The sequence below is a fragment of the Colius striatus genome, chromosome 3, assembly GCF_028858725.1.
Source record: "Colius striatus isolate bColStr4 chromosome 3, bColStr4.1.hap1, whole genome shotgun sequence".
In the NCBI taxonomy this organism is placed as follows: Eukaryota; Metazoa; Chordata; class Aves; order Coliiformes; family Coliidae; genus Colius; species Colius striatus.
The window spans coordinates 75,208,790-75,226,448 of NC_084761.1; the positions used below are offsets into that span (position 1 = coordinate 75,208,790).

A 17,659-nucleotide genomic window follows, 5' to 3' on the forward strand; every position below is an offset into this window, starting at 1 on the left:
GCCACCAAGAGGCTGTGACCCCTAACACTTGCTGAGGTGGCTGACCGAGCACTTGCCAGGCACATGAGGTGGAATCAGTGGATGGGAAGCTTTGGGAAAACTTCTCAGTGTCTGGAGGTACTGAGACGCCACTGTGCACCCACCTACCAGCTCATGTAAACTGGGTATCGCAGCAGGATGCTTGGTGCCTGGCTCTCAGTATAGAGCTTTGGAAAGAAGGGCTAAAAATCTCTATTAAGTCTTAAGGTGAAAGGAAGTTGGCTAATGACTTCTGTGATAACACATAAATGAGATCTCCTCCTTCCCAAAGCAAGGACGGAACTTTCTTTGTGTACCTTAAAGAGGGCTGCTAAAACCTCAGTACTTCCATGGCAGCAGGTGAATGTGGCATGCTTGACAAGCAGGTTATTTATGACGAGGGGAGAAGTTCAAAGGCACAGAGGAGCTTAGTGCTCTGCAAGAGTTTGAGTCAGGGAGGTTTTACTTACCCTGAGAGTCACTTGTGTTTCATGGCAGCCCAAGAGAGTGGCCAGGACCATTGGGCACCATGGGGTGCTACTGAAAGCCCACCCCTCGTATGCCAGCCTGGCCGTTACAGCAGGCTGCAAGGTGCTTGCCACAGCAGTAACAATGTGAAGCCTGGGGCTGCAGCCTACATGCACTGCTGGAATGGCAACATTTCCTTTTTAACAGGTTTTTCCCAACTGCACAGCACCCTCTGAGTGCAGGTTCTTCAGTTCCTACACAACATCGCTGTCTGCTCTTCTTTGGTTGCCTGGCTAAGGTTTAGTGGCTTCTTTACTTCAGCTACAGCCAGAGTTACATCTGTCTTTAAGGCTTGTGTGCTACACAGCTCTCGGGTACTTAAGGAAGTGCTCAGTCGCAGAGACCAGCGCACATGAAGCTGGTTAGTTGCTTCGAAGCTTTTACCTCTGCAGGGTTTCTCTGTGCTTTACAGCAGAGAATGTTACCAGCAAACCTGTGTCCCTCCTTCCTGAAGGACTTCTTCCCCACCCAAGCATTGTAGTCTGAGGAAATGACTAGCATTCACACTTATTGGTAACATTTTCATGGGAACATATTCTGTCCTGTTTACTAGATGAGAAAAGAGGAAGCAAAATTTCTCAGATGAGGCTTTCCGGTGCCTGTAAATGTAATGCATCAGCGGGCTGGGTGGCTTGTGGCAGGTCATGAACAGGGCCCAGCCTGTGGAAAAGCCCCTCACTCTTAGGGCTATTCTAAAACCGAAATTGTAGGTAGGTGTGAAAGGAAGAGTTTCTTAAATTTGTCATGCACATGTTTTAGAATATTAACTCCTTAACACCTCTTTATACTCTGTCTTTCCTACCTCACAAATCTTCCATGCACATACCAAGTATTTCAGTGATTTACATACTGTACCATACACTATAGCTACTTAAAATGCCCTTCTGAGTTCCTTTGGTGAAGCAGATTAATTTCATTTTTTCGAGGGGGTGGTTTGTTTGTTATTTTTTACAGTCAGCATTTGACTGTGTTTCTCGTGACTTCTCTGTTGGAACTTCCACTTTCTCGTGCCCTGAAACTCATGTTTCTGTTCCGAATGTATATAAAGGATTATGTAACAAATGCTTTTCTTCACTGATTTTTATGAAGCAATATGCTGCTGAAGATTTTTTTTTCCAAATGTCCTCATAGAGCTGCTTTTTGTGAAGACGTTTGCAAGACTTAGAGAACATGAGTATCTAGCTGTACTCTTGAAATACTGTCATACTAATGTCCATACTTATAAAAAGGATACCAGAGGCCTGGAAACACATATGAAAGCCACGTTGTGTATCAACTTTGTTACTGTTCAGTCAGCCCAGAGTTTTAATGGCAGAGGATATGTTAAAAGTGATTTTATGGCTAAAGTTGCAGTAAAGACAGAAAGATCAGTTTAGTATCCTCGAACAGATTTCTGTGCATAACAGGACCAAACTCGGAGGGAGAAGGTAAGATGGAGGGAACAGCTTCATTTATTAACTAGGAGAAAAGAAATATTTTCTTGAAATACTCGGATGCTTAAGTTTTGCCTTTTTGTCAGGCTAAGGTTGACACCCAGTGGCCAATTGAATTATCACTACTTCCTGGAAACGATAGCTCATGCTAGCTAGAATACATACAACACATTTTGCCTATTGGTAAAACCGACATACATAATCCTCTCAGCCTGGCAAGTGCAGGAGCCTCTTGCAGGTGTGTGGGGGCTAGAGGATAGCTCCAGATAAGCCCTTTTTTCCTGAGCTGGGTCAGTGGCTGTAACTCAGTCCCTCAACGCCATCTGTCCCTCCCACCAAGAAGGCTGTGGAACACAGATACCAACTAGTTTGCTAACAAACCAATCTTAGAAATCACCAGCATGTGATTTCTACAGTGAGCAATCCTTATTTTCAAGCAGGATGCCAAGGAGTACAAGCCAGACATTTTCTGACGTTCTGTCAGCTGGTTGCAGAGGTTTCTTTTTGCACCTAATTTCTGCTACACCTGTATAGTACAGGGTAGGTACTTACCAGGCTGATCTACTGGCCCCCAGGCAGCAACAGACCAATATCCTGATGCAATTACCTCAGCAGGAATGGAAAGTGTTGAGGGATGCATATTCAATTCAACTGGGCTCACTCTTTTGAGACAGCTGAAAAGGTGCAAAGAAATAAAATGAATTCTTAGCTCACACACTATCCTCTCAGCGAAGCCTGTGGTTGTACCCGGAGGTGAGCGGGATTCGTGTGCAGCGGTGTGTTGTCCATCTGTGTCTGGGGAAGAGTGTGGCTGAAGGAGCTAGCCCAGAGACCTGTCTTGTGAGTGATAAAAGAATGCAAAGTCACACGTTTGGTGCTCCAGATCCACCAGTGTCCCCATTAGAAGCGAGTACCCTGTGTTGGTGAGTTTGCTGGTCACCGCACGGCCGGGCACAGCTCCTCTGCAGTCCAGGACCTGTCAGCAGTACTTGTGATGCCCCACGCTCCTGCTCACTCCTGCCCTCTGTCCTCTGTGCGGCATCTGCACGTGGTGTCAGATGGGTGCCGCGGGAGGGCCACCCAAAAACTGAGGGGCTCGGTGTGCTGCCAGGAGGCGGCAGCGAGGCCCGGGCCTACTTCTGGCCTCTAGACCTGTCCACTGCTCTTTGTCGTACAGCGTATGATGCCATGACCACAAGCAATATTTGGAGGGTTTTTATTAACAAGTACAACACATAGGCATTGTATACTAAATATAGTATGGGGACTGTACAGTACAAATTTATGTTCACAGTTTGACATGACAAAATGTCATTACTGAATTCCCATTGGACTACCAAAGTAGAAACAGTGAAAGTACATTAAAGATTCACATCTTTAGTAAGAAAAGATTACCAAAATGTCTCTATATTTGCAAGTTTGAGAACGCACACAAGAAACCTTTAATCACCCCTTCAGTCTCATTAGCTTATAGAATATATTACATTTTATTTAAAAATTTCTGCATAGTTTATACAAGTATTAAAGTAACACCCCTGCTATATTTGCAGGTGAGAGATGCTAAGCAGAAAGATTACTATGACCCTCTAACATTTAAAATACATTTTTTAAAAGTGCTAGTATCTGTAAAATACAATGAAAACTGGTGCTGCCTTCTTTATATAAAATTATATGTATTTTTTGATAGAAAGGATTTGACTTCATCTACCAGTTGCTAAACTTGACAGAGACAACAATGTACTTGGACAAGATGTGGCATTAGGAGTATCACTGCAGAATGGCGGCATGTATTTAAATAACCCCCTCCCACATGAATACCTGCTTAGCCTTTTGCAAATGTCTTAGAAACTAGTAATTTACTATAATCAAATAGCTTAAACAGGCATTAGTAGAACTGTGTTAGCTGTTACACACTGCACAGTACAATATTGCTAGGGAAACAGGTGGGTTTTTTAAATACATACATTCTGCAGGATTAGGGTTTTCTGTCTTTATATCTATGGCTTCCCTTTAGGGCAAAGATGGAAGGACTGGCTTGAAAAAGTATTTAGTTTTGTGTATTTAAAAATTACAAGACAGCCCTCAAACCACAGTAAATCAAAATGAGACAGTTAAGATGTATTTTTTTCATCTGAAAGATGAATGTTTGCTTGACTTTTTTGACATCCCACAAAGACACCATATGGGTGAAAAATCCTATAAGCGAGGCACTTACATGAAATAATCTCAAATAGTTATGTTTACTATTTAAATTTCTGTTTTCCTAAATCCTAAGGCATATGGATAAAGATATTCTGAAGTCCTATTGAACTGTAGCTGTCCCCACCATTAGCATAAATATTTTCAGGAAAAAGATACATAGGCTAATGATTGAACGTGGCAAATAGATTAAATTCTCCAAACTCGACTACAAAGAAGTTCTGCTTTTAGGGTAGCTTTCTAATTAAAAATCCAAAACCAAAATGTGCCACCCCCCCCCCCCCCTTTTGTAAAAGCTTTAAACCAGAAAGCATTTGAAAGAAATGTTCCTGGAACATCCCAAATTTTATGTATTTGCATTTGTTAAGCTAAAAATGGAACCAGTTGCCATTAAGCTGCTTCTTTGTATAGGATCTCATCAGCCCTTTTGCCCCTAGAACACTGTTTTAGAACAATATCCATCCCTTCCCTGCAAGTTCCTCAATGCTCGTAACAACCTGGCACACTGAAAAATGACTGATTCATCTGCCCCCAGGTTTTTCAGCTCCATAGATAAGCAGATGAGTTTAAAGAAGACAGATCAGGCATCACCACCCTCAGTCCCAGCAAAGTGCTGAGGATTTACTGTGCTGGAACAGACCACGTGGATACTCCCGAAAGCCTTGCAGCAGCATTTCCAGTGCTGCTTTGCCAATCCCCATTCTCCCCTTTGCAAAGCACATGTTCAGGGCTCTATTCCTTACATAAAACTGCTGGTTCTATGTCTCCACATGTAAGGTTTGCTACACAACTGGAACAGTACTTTCCATTTCACAGCAATGGCTGTCGGAGCACTTTTGTCCAGGAAGAACAGATCCTATCCTTCTCTAATTCTACAGGTATACAGATGTCAGCAGAGCAGCAGCTGGTAAACTCCCATCACCAAGGGGACGCTCTTTGCACTCCAACTCTTGCAACTGTACGACAACTTGTTTGCTGCTGGACCTCACAGGCTGTAGCAGAGAGGCCTGCCCACTCCATAAGCTCAGGTATACCCACCTGCAGATGGACAGCCCACCTGCCTCCTCCTGGAGAGTTTTACAAAGCTCCTCCTCCTCTCACCCCTCCATTTTCCAGTGGGTTTTTTCCAAGAGAGACACAAATCTGACTTCAGTATGTTTGGTTTACAGGGAATGGTGTTTACCTTACGCAGGGGAAAGAAGAAAAACGCACTGATGTGTGAGAGCCTATAGAAATACTTCCCGTTTCCTTGTAGTGCCATAATGTCTGCCGGCTAACAAGTAGACAGACCTTCCTTTCAGCAGACTTCCAGAGGAGGGAACATTTCTAGGGCCAACTGCAGGAATTCAGTTTATTCTACCTACCTACCGAGCTGTGTTTGCTGACACGGGAGCTCACACATGCTGATGAGACGTTTTAATGCAACAGACACATCTGTGGGGGACCTTCATCTACTTACCCGTGAGAGGCTACGGGAGCCACCAATCAGTTAGCAAGTGGACAATCTGGTAGATGTTTTTATCCGAAACAGATACAGGACTCAAGTGGTCACCAGAAGGGCTTTGTATTTGATGGCATCTTCTCATAAAAATATTGTGGATTAGTAACTTTAAGTACTGTAGTTGAACTGAGGTGGCACTCACTCACAACAAGAGCTCAGAGCAGTTTTGGCCGTAATGACTGGGATTTTCTGAGGTACAGCAAAGAGACAAAATTACTTAGAGGAAATGTAGGGGAGTGATTGTAGAGAGACAGTCTATATCCCTGAAATGAGGTGCTGTAGGTTTCTACAAATATAATTTAATGCCATGTCAGAGGACAGTACCGAGTGTGCTCCACCCATACACTTGCGCAGAAACCAGACACACAGTGTCACACAAGGTCTTCATTTAACAAATCCACCGGGGCACTCTGCAGTAAAACCAAGGATATACACTCCAATGTAACACAGAGGACAGGTGACATTGGTTTATATGCACAACATTTCATGTGGACCAATCAACTTCTGCCAATTTTTCGTCTTCATTGGGGTAAATGATACTACGACTCCATCTTTCTGTAAAGTAATGATATTGCTTAGGTTTATTTCTACAGTGTTATTCACTGTTTGGGCAGAGGACATTGCTAAATCGAGTGTCTAAAACTGTGGTACTAACCATACTGGAGAAATCAACACGGCTGGAGGGGATTCAGTCGTTGCATTGCTGAGCACAAAACGAGATTGTATCCCTTGCAGGGTACATAAATAAAAGTCTCTGGCAAGGACTAGCATTTGGGATATTTGATAACGTTTACTACTTTATCTGTATATGCTAGGTTGATTATATGAAGAACCAACAAAAGCTGTTAGTTTACAAATTCCCTTATTCACAATGGAATACATTAAACATACTGTCTGCAGAAAGGGTTTGCTTAGCATCCCCCAGCAGAAAAAAAAATAAGTGTTCACATTCTTTAGGTCTGACCCGTGGCAAGGACATAGAAGGGTTCGATAACATCTGTTACTGACCATATGTAAGCTTTTAATGGTATAAACTCAGAGATTCAGACCAGCTGAATCCAAATTAAAATGTATGTGTAAAAAAACAAGCGTGGGAGGAGTCAGAGAGGGGAGACACTCAGACTAAATCAGACGAGCATGTGGCGTTTCCTGTGGAGAGCGAGGTGGTCCGAGCGGGAAAAGCTGCGGTCGCAGTCCGGGCACTGGAAGGGTTTGATCCCTGTGTGCTTGCGGAAATGCCGCGTCAGTTCATCGGAACGAGCAAACTTCCATGTGCAGCCCTCCCAGGTGCACTTGTACGGCTTTTCACCTGCAGAATGAAACAAAGAAGTGCAGATTTAAGACACAGAACAAGTGTTTGACACATGCATCCTCTTGCCTTGTCAAATTTCAGCAAATACTTTCATGCTCACTCAAGCAGCCCCCAAACTGCACTGAGCTGCAGAGTATTCTATGCTAGAAACTATGCAGTCAGTTAACAGGCCAAAATATGGCTTCCCACCACAACTGGTTTGTTTTTGTTGCCTCTCTGTTCTTCCCTCTACCATATTAGCACTTGTTTTGTCTCACCAGGGCCAAGTGTGAAGCTTTAAACATTTCAAGTATTTTCAGAACGAGGACCTCATATTCTAGGTGAGCTGAGGGAAAGGACTGGTGCTACCATTCAGCACAGCAGGCAGAAATCTTGCTGTGAACTCTTAAAAGTCACTGTAGCAATGATAACTGGCACCACAGTCAAAAACAGCTCAACTTAGAATCTCTCTCTGTTGTTACTCTCTAATATGCGATCCTCCTTCTCCTTAACAGCACTGTGCTGCCCAACAGGTAAGGGGCTGACATAAGACAGACATGAACTGGGCTCCATTTTACCTCAAAGAGTCTCATCTCTTTGTGGAAGCCTTAGATGTACGTACATTCACTCAGCACACCAAGATGAATGCTTTTGCAGAGAACAGACGGGGATATGTTCACTGGAACAGTCGCTCAGTAGAGCATGACCAGACCAGTGGTTACTCTGTCCACACGAAGCAGATGTGTTTGTATTTGGCACACAGTCCAGACTTTGGCAAATGGGCTACTCCCATGGAAGTCTCAGTCAAATTTCACAGTGATGTAAGAGGTGAAGTAGTGCAATTTGAACTGATTTGGTGTTTACAGGGTGTGCGGAATGAGTAATCCGTAAGCAACTGGACAGAAAGGGAGCAAGGAGACAGTGACTGTAGCGCACACACCGTGGTCCTGCTTGGGCTTACAGTCTCTCATTATGGGCTTTTTCCTGCTACATCCTCTTTTGCTCAGCCTATAATTACATTCAGAACAATGCCAGACCTAATTTCTGTCATTTTGCTATTTACACTTGTGGTCACCAGCACAAACTAAAAGTGTAGTCTGTCGTTTTGCCACAGGCTCACTGAAAGGAAAGCACAGCAATGCTCAAACCTGTATGGGTTCTTCTGTGAGCTTTCAGGTGGGAGCTTTTAGTGTAGACTTTGTTGCAACCTTCATAATCACATCGATGTATTCTGCGTTTTCTTTGCGTGTCCGGAGACTCCACAGGTAAAGGTCTCTTTCCTGGCTGAACTATAACTGAAGGGTGATTCCTGCAAAGTCAAATTGAAATGTTAAGAATGAAAATAATTTAGCACAGTCAACCTCAGCTAATATGACTCACGACAGAGCCCTTTACTCGCTACCACTGTGTCTCTTGGCAGGAAGAACAACATTACGTGCACGTCGAAAAATTCAAGAGGGTTTAGCAGATTTGGTGTCTTCCAGCAGTAATATTTTTAAATGTTTACTCACCCTGTGGCACGATGTAGCCATTTTTACTCCTCCCTAGCTTTTTTTAAATCCACAGAGGAAAAAACCCCTTGAAATTCCTGTTTTTCAGTCAAATGTGTGTTTCTGAACTCTGGCGTTCAGAGTGAACTTTTCTTGGATTCATTTGCATTTTTTCTTCCACCTTCCTTCCAATGCAACTAATTGGCTTGTAATGGGCAACCGCTATTCCCTATTATTAAAGAAAGAATATCTTTAGGGTTTCAAAGCAGAACTCAATCTCTGTTGTCCCTGCCACTCCTGCAGAGAGTAATTAAGAGTTTCCTGTTTGGTGCTGGCAGGAGGGTGCGGCCTCCCCGTAAGGCTGACGCCAGTTCCTGAGAGGGGAGTTGAGCCCCGCTTTAGGCACACCCACACCCACAGGATGTCTCAAGCTCTCCCTCCACACTCATCTTCAGAAACATCACCCTTTTTTTTGCTTTTGAAGCCCACAGGTACTGCGCAGGTAAGACATGTGCTAACTACACACAAAACCCTCAACACTTGCACCTGTGGAAACACAACGACCTTCTTAGAAGGTGCTGTTGGCTGTGGATGTCTAGGTTTGAACAACAGCCCTTCTGTAGAACTGGGGACAACCTCAGTTCTTTCTTCCATGGAAAGGAAACATGCATCAGGAACTTAAGTGGCATTATAAATCTTGCAGCCTCACAAAGCTGCATTTTTCAGCCCTTTAGCAGATCTCTGTGCAGTTTAAATCTATTTTTTTTTAGCTTTTAACTGAGACTTTATTTCAGCATTCCTTGTTGCAAAGCCAGCTCCTCCGGGTGACACAAACAGGCTTTCGAGGACTCCTGCCTTTTCTTTATATTTCTTGACTGGCTAAATTACATCTTATAACACTAGTTATTTAAATCAAGATCCTTAATTTTCAGAAACACTGAAATACCAACTTCTGTCAGCAAAATAAAGGGCATGTGCTAAAGACATAAAATATTCCATATGGTTCAACACAGGATGGGAATTACCGACGAGAAAAAAGTTTAATTCTGATATTAAGTCATTATAGCTTGAAATTAGGAAGTCCAACTCTTTTTCTCAGGTGCTTCTGTCACTGTGGAGTTATGTACACTCCTAGTACACATTACATCTGGCTAAAAATATTGTAATGGCAGGAAACCCCGCACAGTGATGTTAAGAGATGTAAAAACTCAGGCTTCGAGCTCTCAAAGAAATGCTTCTCTAAAGCAATGCTCAGTCCTAACTGCTGCATACCAGCCTTTCTGGAGAAGCTCTGGCTTAGGACAGCAGGCAAATTTGGTTTAAATCCCTACATGTGGAGGCTAGTCCTGGACATGGTAACACCTGGAAAAAGAGAGAAAAATGTCTGTACACTATTTGTAATGCTTTTCAACCTAAGAGCATGTAAAAAAAAGTGCTGAGAATCTGTCTCTGCCTCATTTTCCCTTTGGAGGAAAGCAGGTTGGCAAGAGTACAGCCTGTTACCCATCATCACACAGGGTGTGGCCGTTTTAAAACATGGTTAAGGCGGTGTCAAAAACCAAGAGGTAAATATTAAGTAAATGCCAACAATGAAAGCACAGCCCTAATTCTTTCATTCCCTCTGACAAACCCAGACACAAATTCTCATAAGCCTAACCACTGAAGCGACACTCTTAAAGAACACCTTCCAGAATCACGTTACTATTTCAACAGCCTTTTCTCCTTCTTTACTAACAGACCACACAATGTTGTCAGTATGAGTTAGACTTTGACACTTGCACTCACAAGAACACACAACCTTAATGGGGCTTGTTGTATTTGGTCAGAGATTATGACCTCGAGTTTTGTTTTAGAAATAACTGTATAGTTTTGTCAATTATCAGACATACTTTCAGCAATCCCTACGGAAATCCCACATGCACAGAATCCTGGGATGTGTTCTGGTTGGAAAACATCTTTAAGATCCCAGAGCCCAACCGCTCACCTCACACTGCCAAGCCCATCACTAAACCCTGTCCCTCAGCACCTCGTCTACACAGCTTTTAAGAGTATCTCCAGGGATAGTGACTCCACCACCTCCCTGGGCAGTCCGTTCCAGTGTTTAACAACCCTCTCGGTGAAAAAAAGTTCTTCCTAATCTCCAATCTAAACCTTCCCTGGTGCAACATCAGGCCATTTCCTCTTGTCCTGTCACTTGTTCCCTGGGAGAAGAGACCAATCCCCATCTCACTACATCCTGTCAGGTAGCTGTAGAGAGTGGTGATGTCTCCCCTCAGCCTCCTCTTCTTCATGCATATAACGTGAATGCAAAAAACTAACACTAAAGGAAAATAAGACATTTAAAAGTGAGACTGAACGTTTTTTATGTCCCTTTAATGCAGCTTATGTGTCTGAATAGTGTGCTTTGGGGAGCTGGAACCTATGCAAAAGGATTTAAAAAATTGTAGCTCAGAGCAGAGACGGAGGCTGAGGAATTTGTGAGACAACAGGAGATGTTATAAAGGTCTAGGTCTCTCATCTGGTAACTTGGGTGATTTGTCTATGTATTTTTTAAATGACAAAACATTAAAACTACAATTTACAAACTTCTTCTGGCAGATACAGCAGAATGTGAACTTGAGAGGACTGGCTTTAGGAACGAGCAACGACTGCAGCTCTACAGAACCACGAGGAAGCAACTTAAGCCCTGATAATGTGAGGACAGGGTCTCCATAAACATAATGCTCTGCAGGGGCAAGCAGAAGAGATGCTTTGGAAACATGGGCTATTTTGGAATTGGAATGGGTTTTTGTAAGGACTGTACCAACAAGTTACACCAAATTCTGTGGCATTTGCTCAGAGGATGGGCTTCCTGTGCAAACTGGACTCATTGGCAGATAATTAATGCAAATCACTAATGTCGGTGACAAGTCTGCAGAAGTCTCATCCCTAAAGGAAGGGTGTGGTATCACCCAGGAACAACACTTACTGGTTTGCTCTTGTTAAAGAGGCCTAAGAAAGAACACAAGTAAACTGAGCCATTTGATAGTCTTGACCTAGCAGAAGTCAGTTCCAAGCACATACAGATCTGACTCCCCTGTGTGGCACGTTCGTTATGGAAGGCAAGTAACCACCCAGTAAACACAGATGGTTACTATTTTATTGTATGTTTATTACAATAAGCCATGTAAGGTTATTTTCAAATAAACAACATACAGCCTATAAAAGTTAGCTGGCAACTAGTTAATTACAAAGAGCCTGCAGTTCAGAAGCTGCATGTAAGCTGATTAGAGACTTGAAAACCTGAGGAGGGGTGCTCACAAGAAGGTTATGTAGAATGTTGTTAGCCCTGGGGCCACCTTGTGCCTTCTAACCCGGGGAACCACCCTGAGCAGGAGGGACAAGCTTCTTCTGAAGGAAATGCAGAACGCCACCCATCCCATGCTTTCTCCTTCTGAATTACCTCCCCTCACACATTGGTTTTGGAGTCTGGCTTAGAGCCCTTTTACCCCACTCTAGGAGGAGAGGTCTCTCCGAAGGCAATGGTGAACAGAAGGAAAGGGCAGAAATGGTAGTACTATGTGCCCAGCTCAGTTCCCAGCTTCAGTTCCTGCCAGAGCCATGCTGGCAGCCTGTATGCCAGCCCCCAGCACTGCTTGCTGAGGGGTGAGCCCAGTGCTGGGCCTGTCCATGGATTTGGAGAGTGGACAGAATTTTCCCTAGGAAGACAGGAAATGGGTCCTTAGGTATTTCCTGTGAAATTGTTAGTATTTCCAATTAAAAAGTTTCTGTGTGGGCCCTCACTTCATTCTAGCCCTTGCTCTGTCTTCTGCAAACAGGACTGTTTTAAACCAGATTACATCTGTAATCCAGTTCACACAGTGGTCCCAATAACAGTCGTACCAGCACAATGAGTTGGTACTGGGGTGGAAACAAGTAGCTGGGAGGAGTTTCAGGAACTACTGGAGCTGCCAAGAAAACCACCCACAGAACAATGGCCTCAGGTAAACACGGAATTTCTCTGGATATATACAGAACTTGCAGGCCTGAGGGGGTTCATTCCACCAAGTAGCCAAAATTCCTTAAAAGACAAAGACCTCCTCCAAGAAAAGAAAGCCACAAGAATCTTTTAAAAGAAAAGCACTTTAGGTAACATAAATACAGTGATCAGCATGTAATGCCTTTACAGTATCTTTACAGTTTACTGTTGGTTTGACATGAACAGGTATCCCTGGCCTACTGGGAGTCCTGCTGAATTAATTGTAGGACTGGGACTAGCACTGCCTTAAAAATGTGTTACACAAATGGCAGGTCTGTGTGGCTGAGGTGTATAAATATGTATCAACTCTGGCATTGCTGAAGACAGAAAGAAAATGCTGAATAACATTTCACAGTGGCTGTGGAGGGGAAGGATGCTTTCCTGCATCCTATCACATGTTCTAAAGCACAGCAACACTCCCTTCCACTCCTCAAAATTGGTAACTGATACAATGAACTGCTTTTCATTCTCCTGCTGATCTTGGGACTACTGTTTAGCTACTTACTCTTGCAGCATTACTTGCTGGGGAGACAATGAGGTCATCAGTGGAGGTGACATTTGTTCAGGATAGAAGTCAGTCTTCGATGGTTCACTTCCTGGCTCTACTTTGATTGTTTTCTTCAGTGTAGGCTTCTCAAAAGACTCAATGACAGGCACTGTATGGGGGAGGGTTGGAGAGGGAAGGCAACACATCAACACCAGGGAAAGTTATGGAAATGAAAAATACACATGAAAATCTACTGTTAAAACAAAAGATATCCCTCAGCTCTATATTTATTGCAACAATTTATGCTAAAATACAAAGTCTTCTCATTTTTGCCTGTCTCCTGATGAACTATGATTCAAGCCAATTCTATTCATCATTCCAACACTTTCATCAATCTAAATGTCAGTAGATAAACAGCTTTATGCAGGTATAAATCAGAAAAGAATACCACCTTTGTAAGTCTGGTAAAATATTTACACAGTAAATCCTGTGCCTGTGTATTTTAGAAGAACAGGAATTATGGTCCCTTTTCTGAAATGTGAAAAACAACAAAAAAATTGTCTGGATATACAGATATTTTCCAAAGATGAGACAGCACTAAGAAATCCCTCATGAGACCGCACAAAGGAACCAACCTTGCATGCTACTCGGAGTTTCCATCTCATCTGCAAGAACGGTGGACACCATGATGGGCTGCTGAAGATGGGGAGCGTACATAAAAGGAACCGGCTGGACCACAACAGGCTGTATAACTGGGAGTATTCCAGGGCTTCTCAGTCCATGGCGTGAAAGAGCAGCAGCCATCACAGGTGGGATGGTTATTGGCATGGATATAGGCTGTACTCCTGGGGGTGATGGTGTGAATTTACTGAGAGGTGAGCTGGGTGAGGACAGAGTCAATCCAGGTGAAGTTCTCCTATGCACAGTCTGAAACTTTAAGGGGGAAGGAGAACTTCCAGTTGAAGGTGGTGAGCTCCGTTTGTTCACCGTAAGGTCTACTGGCTCCATCTGGATTCCATTTGATAGTCCTTCAGGGTTTGAGTAGAATTTATTGTGCAACATACTTGGTGTCGAATAAATGACGCTGTATTTGTTTGGCTTCATTTGGTCCATGTAACTGGACGGGTACGACTGTCAGAAGGAGTGGAAAAAAAGAGAAAGAAAATCAGATAATAAATCAACACACACACAATTACCGCTGAAAAAGACAGACAGCTAATAAAACTGAGGCAAAATGAAAAAGTTTCACTTTAATATACTTTCTAAATAAAAGTGAATTAAATAAAACCTAAGATTTCGCACAGAGGAAGTTATTAAAGTACTGATTCACTAACTGTTTCAGGAGCAATGTAAAACAGATGATGAAAACAAATCCTCAAGGCTTATTCATCTCATTCTCCCTTAGAAACTGCTTTTCATACACTAAGCTGCACATTACCTAAGTGACCTGGGAGATACACGATGCTATGCCCAGCAAGTAACTATATACTTTGGATCATTAAGTCAAGCAACAGCAGACTTATATTTGACTTAGAATTTCAAGTAATGGGTCCCAATCAGCTGCTTAAGTAACTGGAAAACAATCATCACTAAAGCAAGAAATTATGTCTCTGAACCCTACAAGCAACAAAAACTACACAGCTGAACTGCATAAGCAATGGGTGAGAAACTAATGAAAAACAGAAATGCTAAACTTTTGGTTTTGAGAAATGAAGCACCTTAACTAACCAGGCTGACTTTGGAAAACTGCTACCGGGATGCAAATTTAGCGTGGTGTATTCCTGTTGGTGGTAGCTAGCAGTTGTCATTACAAAATTATAAACCCCAGAGCTAATCTTGACCTATGTGACAATCTCCACATTCTAGTGGAAATAATTTTGTAAAGGAAGAAGTATTAACAATCATTGCATGGTATTATTAAACATCTGTCCAGATCAATTTTGTGTTTTAAAAGCGTTGAAAACTGAGGCTTTTTACTAACAGCTAACTTAAAATGGAAACTGATGTGATATCCTGACACAGCAGATAGACATTAAAAAATGCAATCCACACACATTTTTAGCTCTCAGATGTTGTAATTTTTTTGAAATAAAATGCTATCTTTGGATTCTAGGTAAGTGAAGCTTCACACTAAGGCTCAGCAGTTTCACAATATTTTAAAACTCCTGAATTCTTCGGCATCAAGAAGACTTCAATGAGTAGGATTGAAAAATGTTCAAAATGGTAGAAAGTGAAACAGATTACTAGATAAAACTACTGTATTTTTATACAACCATTTCCATGACATTTCCATTACTTTTTTCTTGGGATGAAACTTCCACCAATACATATCTTCCTCGTTTCCCACCTCTGTCTCCCCTGTGAGGCACAGTTAGTTGATTTTAAATGTCAGTGTTATCTAAAAGTATTTTCAAAAAATGACACAAAAGTATTTTTCTTCTTTTCAGTTACTGTTTGAAACAGTTTAGAAAATATGAAATTTTCCTGCTGCACTCATAGCACTGTGGTAAATCAATTAAGCTGAGTCATCTATTCCATAAAATACTCAAATAAAGCAGCACATGCAACAGTGATTAATCTTCAAACAGCAAATATGACATTAAAACCTCTGAAAATTTATTTACTCTCCTTATGACTACTCTTCCAAATTCAGTCTACAAAAATGTTCATCTTCACCGGCAATTGGTTCCTCGGAATTATGTTAAAATGCCAAGCAGTGCTGGCTAAAACAAGTTCTATAGATTTGCCATCACTGCTGAGCCAAGCGACAGAACTGTTGGAACGCTAAGCAATGAAGGCCACTGAATATTTGATAAGAGTTTAATATCTCTGAGTATTTAACACTGTTTAATGTCTACTACATCTGATCAACTTAATGGGCATATGCAAAACCTGTAGATTTATACACACAGGAGACATTAACTAAGTCTGTTAAAACTGCTGTTATTGGTTTACAGTACAAAGTCTACTCAGCTTCAACAAACTCTAGACGTTCCACCACTAAACACTAGTGCACCTGCAGTGCTGCATGACTATCAGGGATGATCATGAAGTTGCTAACTACAAACACTCATTCCGTTGCAAGAATACTAGAAAGGAAGACTATGCAATCCAAACTTTTTGGTCAATAGGTCTATCAGAGAAGGTAGCAATTTCAAGGTATAACACAGACTTTCTGTACAGACAGCTATCTTCCTTCAGCTCTTCAAGTAACACCAAGCATATGTGTTGAAAAAAATACCCAACTACTGAAATGTTGTGCAGAGAGCTGTAAACTAGAAAAGTTGAGTAAAATATTATTTAGACAAACAATAAATACTTTCCAAGAATTACTAAGAAAATAATGATGTTTTTAAGAAGTGATTATTTTAGGGGCTTGGTATCTTACCCCACATACCTTGCATTATTTTGCATAGAATGTTTTCATTGTTGTAATTAAGTTGGCACAGATTCAACAGCAGCTATTTTTTTTCTGGCAGTTTGAGGAAGATGAATCATTTTTCTAAACTGTTTTTCCTTCTGTGATTTAAATTGCTATGTTTCTATCTGAACTGCAGATAAAGTTGTGATAGAAAAATGTAGTGTGACGAATTATCTGTATTTGGAAGAAAAAAGGTGAAAAAATTGAGAGGGATGCTAGAACAATGAAATGGATAATATCTGCTGTCAATCAGACACTTGTTTTGGTGAAAAACAGTTTTGCTTCACTGTCAACAAAATGTGGTTTAAACTTTGTTTGCTTGGAGTAAATCACACTCTGATCTGTCTCTAGTTAAGCTTCCTGTATCATTTAGTATAGCAAAGTTTCATCTTCTAGCTCCCTGGGACACAGCAACTGCCATCAGGCTGATATGAATCACTATCTTCTCTTTCTTTGCCAGGGAAGCAAACAATATCCCTTGTGGCATATGGGATGGGACAGAAAGGAAGATTTCGCAATCTTTTTTATGCTTGGTATCATCACTTTCCTTTTTGGGCCCTACAATGCAATTAATTTACCTTTCCTTGCTGTTTGTCCACAATGAAACGTGGAACACTGAAGCCACAAAGAAACAGATCAAATAAAGAAACTTCTGCTACCTTAGAGTAATATCCACGTGGCTCATACAATTAAATCAATAAATCCAAAAGGAGAATCACCATGCTAAGTTACATTGCACTGCCACAGGGAAACATGTTCTTTGTTTTACAGGAGAGCAGATTTTGATGCAATTCACCAAGTCTTTTATAAACTATACAACCCTGTGAATTTAACTTTAAAATTTAGACAGTCTCTTGGAGAAATAGACACAGGTGAAGACTCTGCTTACCTACTTACACTATACCTCAAATGAGTATCATGTAAGAGGATAAGATTTAATCCAAACAGTAGCTAATACATGAAAAAGCATTCTCAACACATAAAATTTGTATTCTAGTACACCACTTAAGACTTCAACCCCTCATGTAGCACACAGCGCTCTTTAAGAATCTTTAAAAATTTTTGAGACTGATGGAAGAACAGAGAAAAAAATATTTTTCAGCTCAAAGAAAGATGGCAACACATAAAAAAGCAACTTATTTCACTAAATGATAACTTGTGCCTGTCTGAATGTTTAAAAAGTCCTCACAGGAAGTATGTAGGTAGGACTCAGATGACTTTGTCACTAGTTCATTAAGAACTATCACAAAACGTGTTCAATAATTCAATTCAA

The 17,659-nt window shown here is 41.7% G+C and overlaps 1 protein-coding gene across 4 annotated transcripts in view; it reads right to left on the reverse strand.

Annotated features, from left to right (window-relative positions):
- Positions 1 to 3,179: 3,179 nt before the first annotated feature.
- Positions 3,180 to 17,659, reverse strand: part of KLF3 (KLF transcription factor 3) — a 28,232-nt gene continuing 13,752 nt past the window's right edge. For 3 of the 4 annotated variants that reach the window (XM_061992033.1, XM_061992030.1, XM_061992031.1), the window contains exons 4-7: positions 13,601 to 14,096; positions 12,984 to 13,134; positions 8,119 to 8,279; positions 3,180 to 6,988 (exon numbers count right to left, since the gene is read on the reverse strand). In XM_061992033.1, coding sequence (XP_061848017.1) covers positions 6,807 to 6,988; positions 8,119 to 8,279; positions 12,984 to 13,134; positions 13,601 to 14,078 — 972 coding nt within the window. In that variant the 5' untranslated portion in view covers positions 14,079 to 14,096 and the 3' untranslated portion in view covers positions 3,180 to 6,806. Of the gene's footprint in view, positions 6,989 to 8,118; positions 8,280 to 12,983; positions 13,135 to 13,600; positions 14,097 to 16,362; positions 16,512 to 17,659 lie in introns of those variants that run through there. The other variant, XM_061992034.1, reaches the window with a different exon arrangement.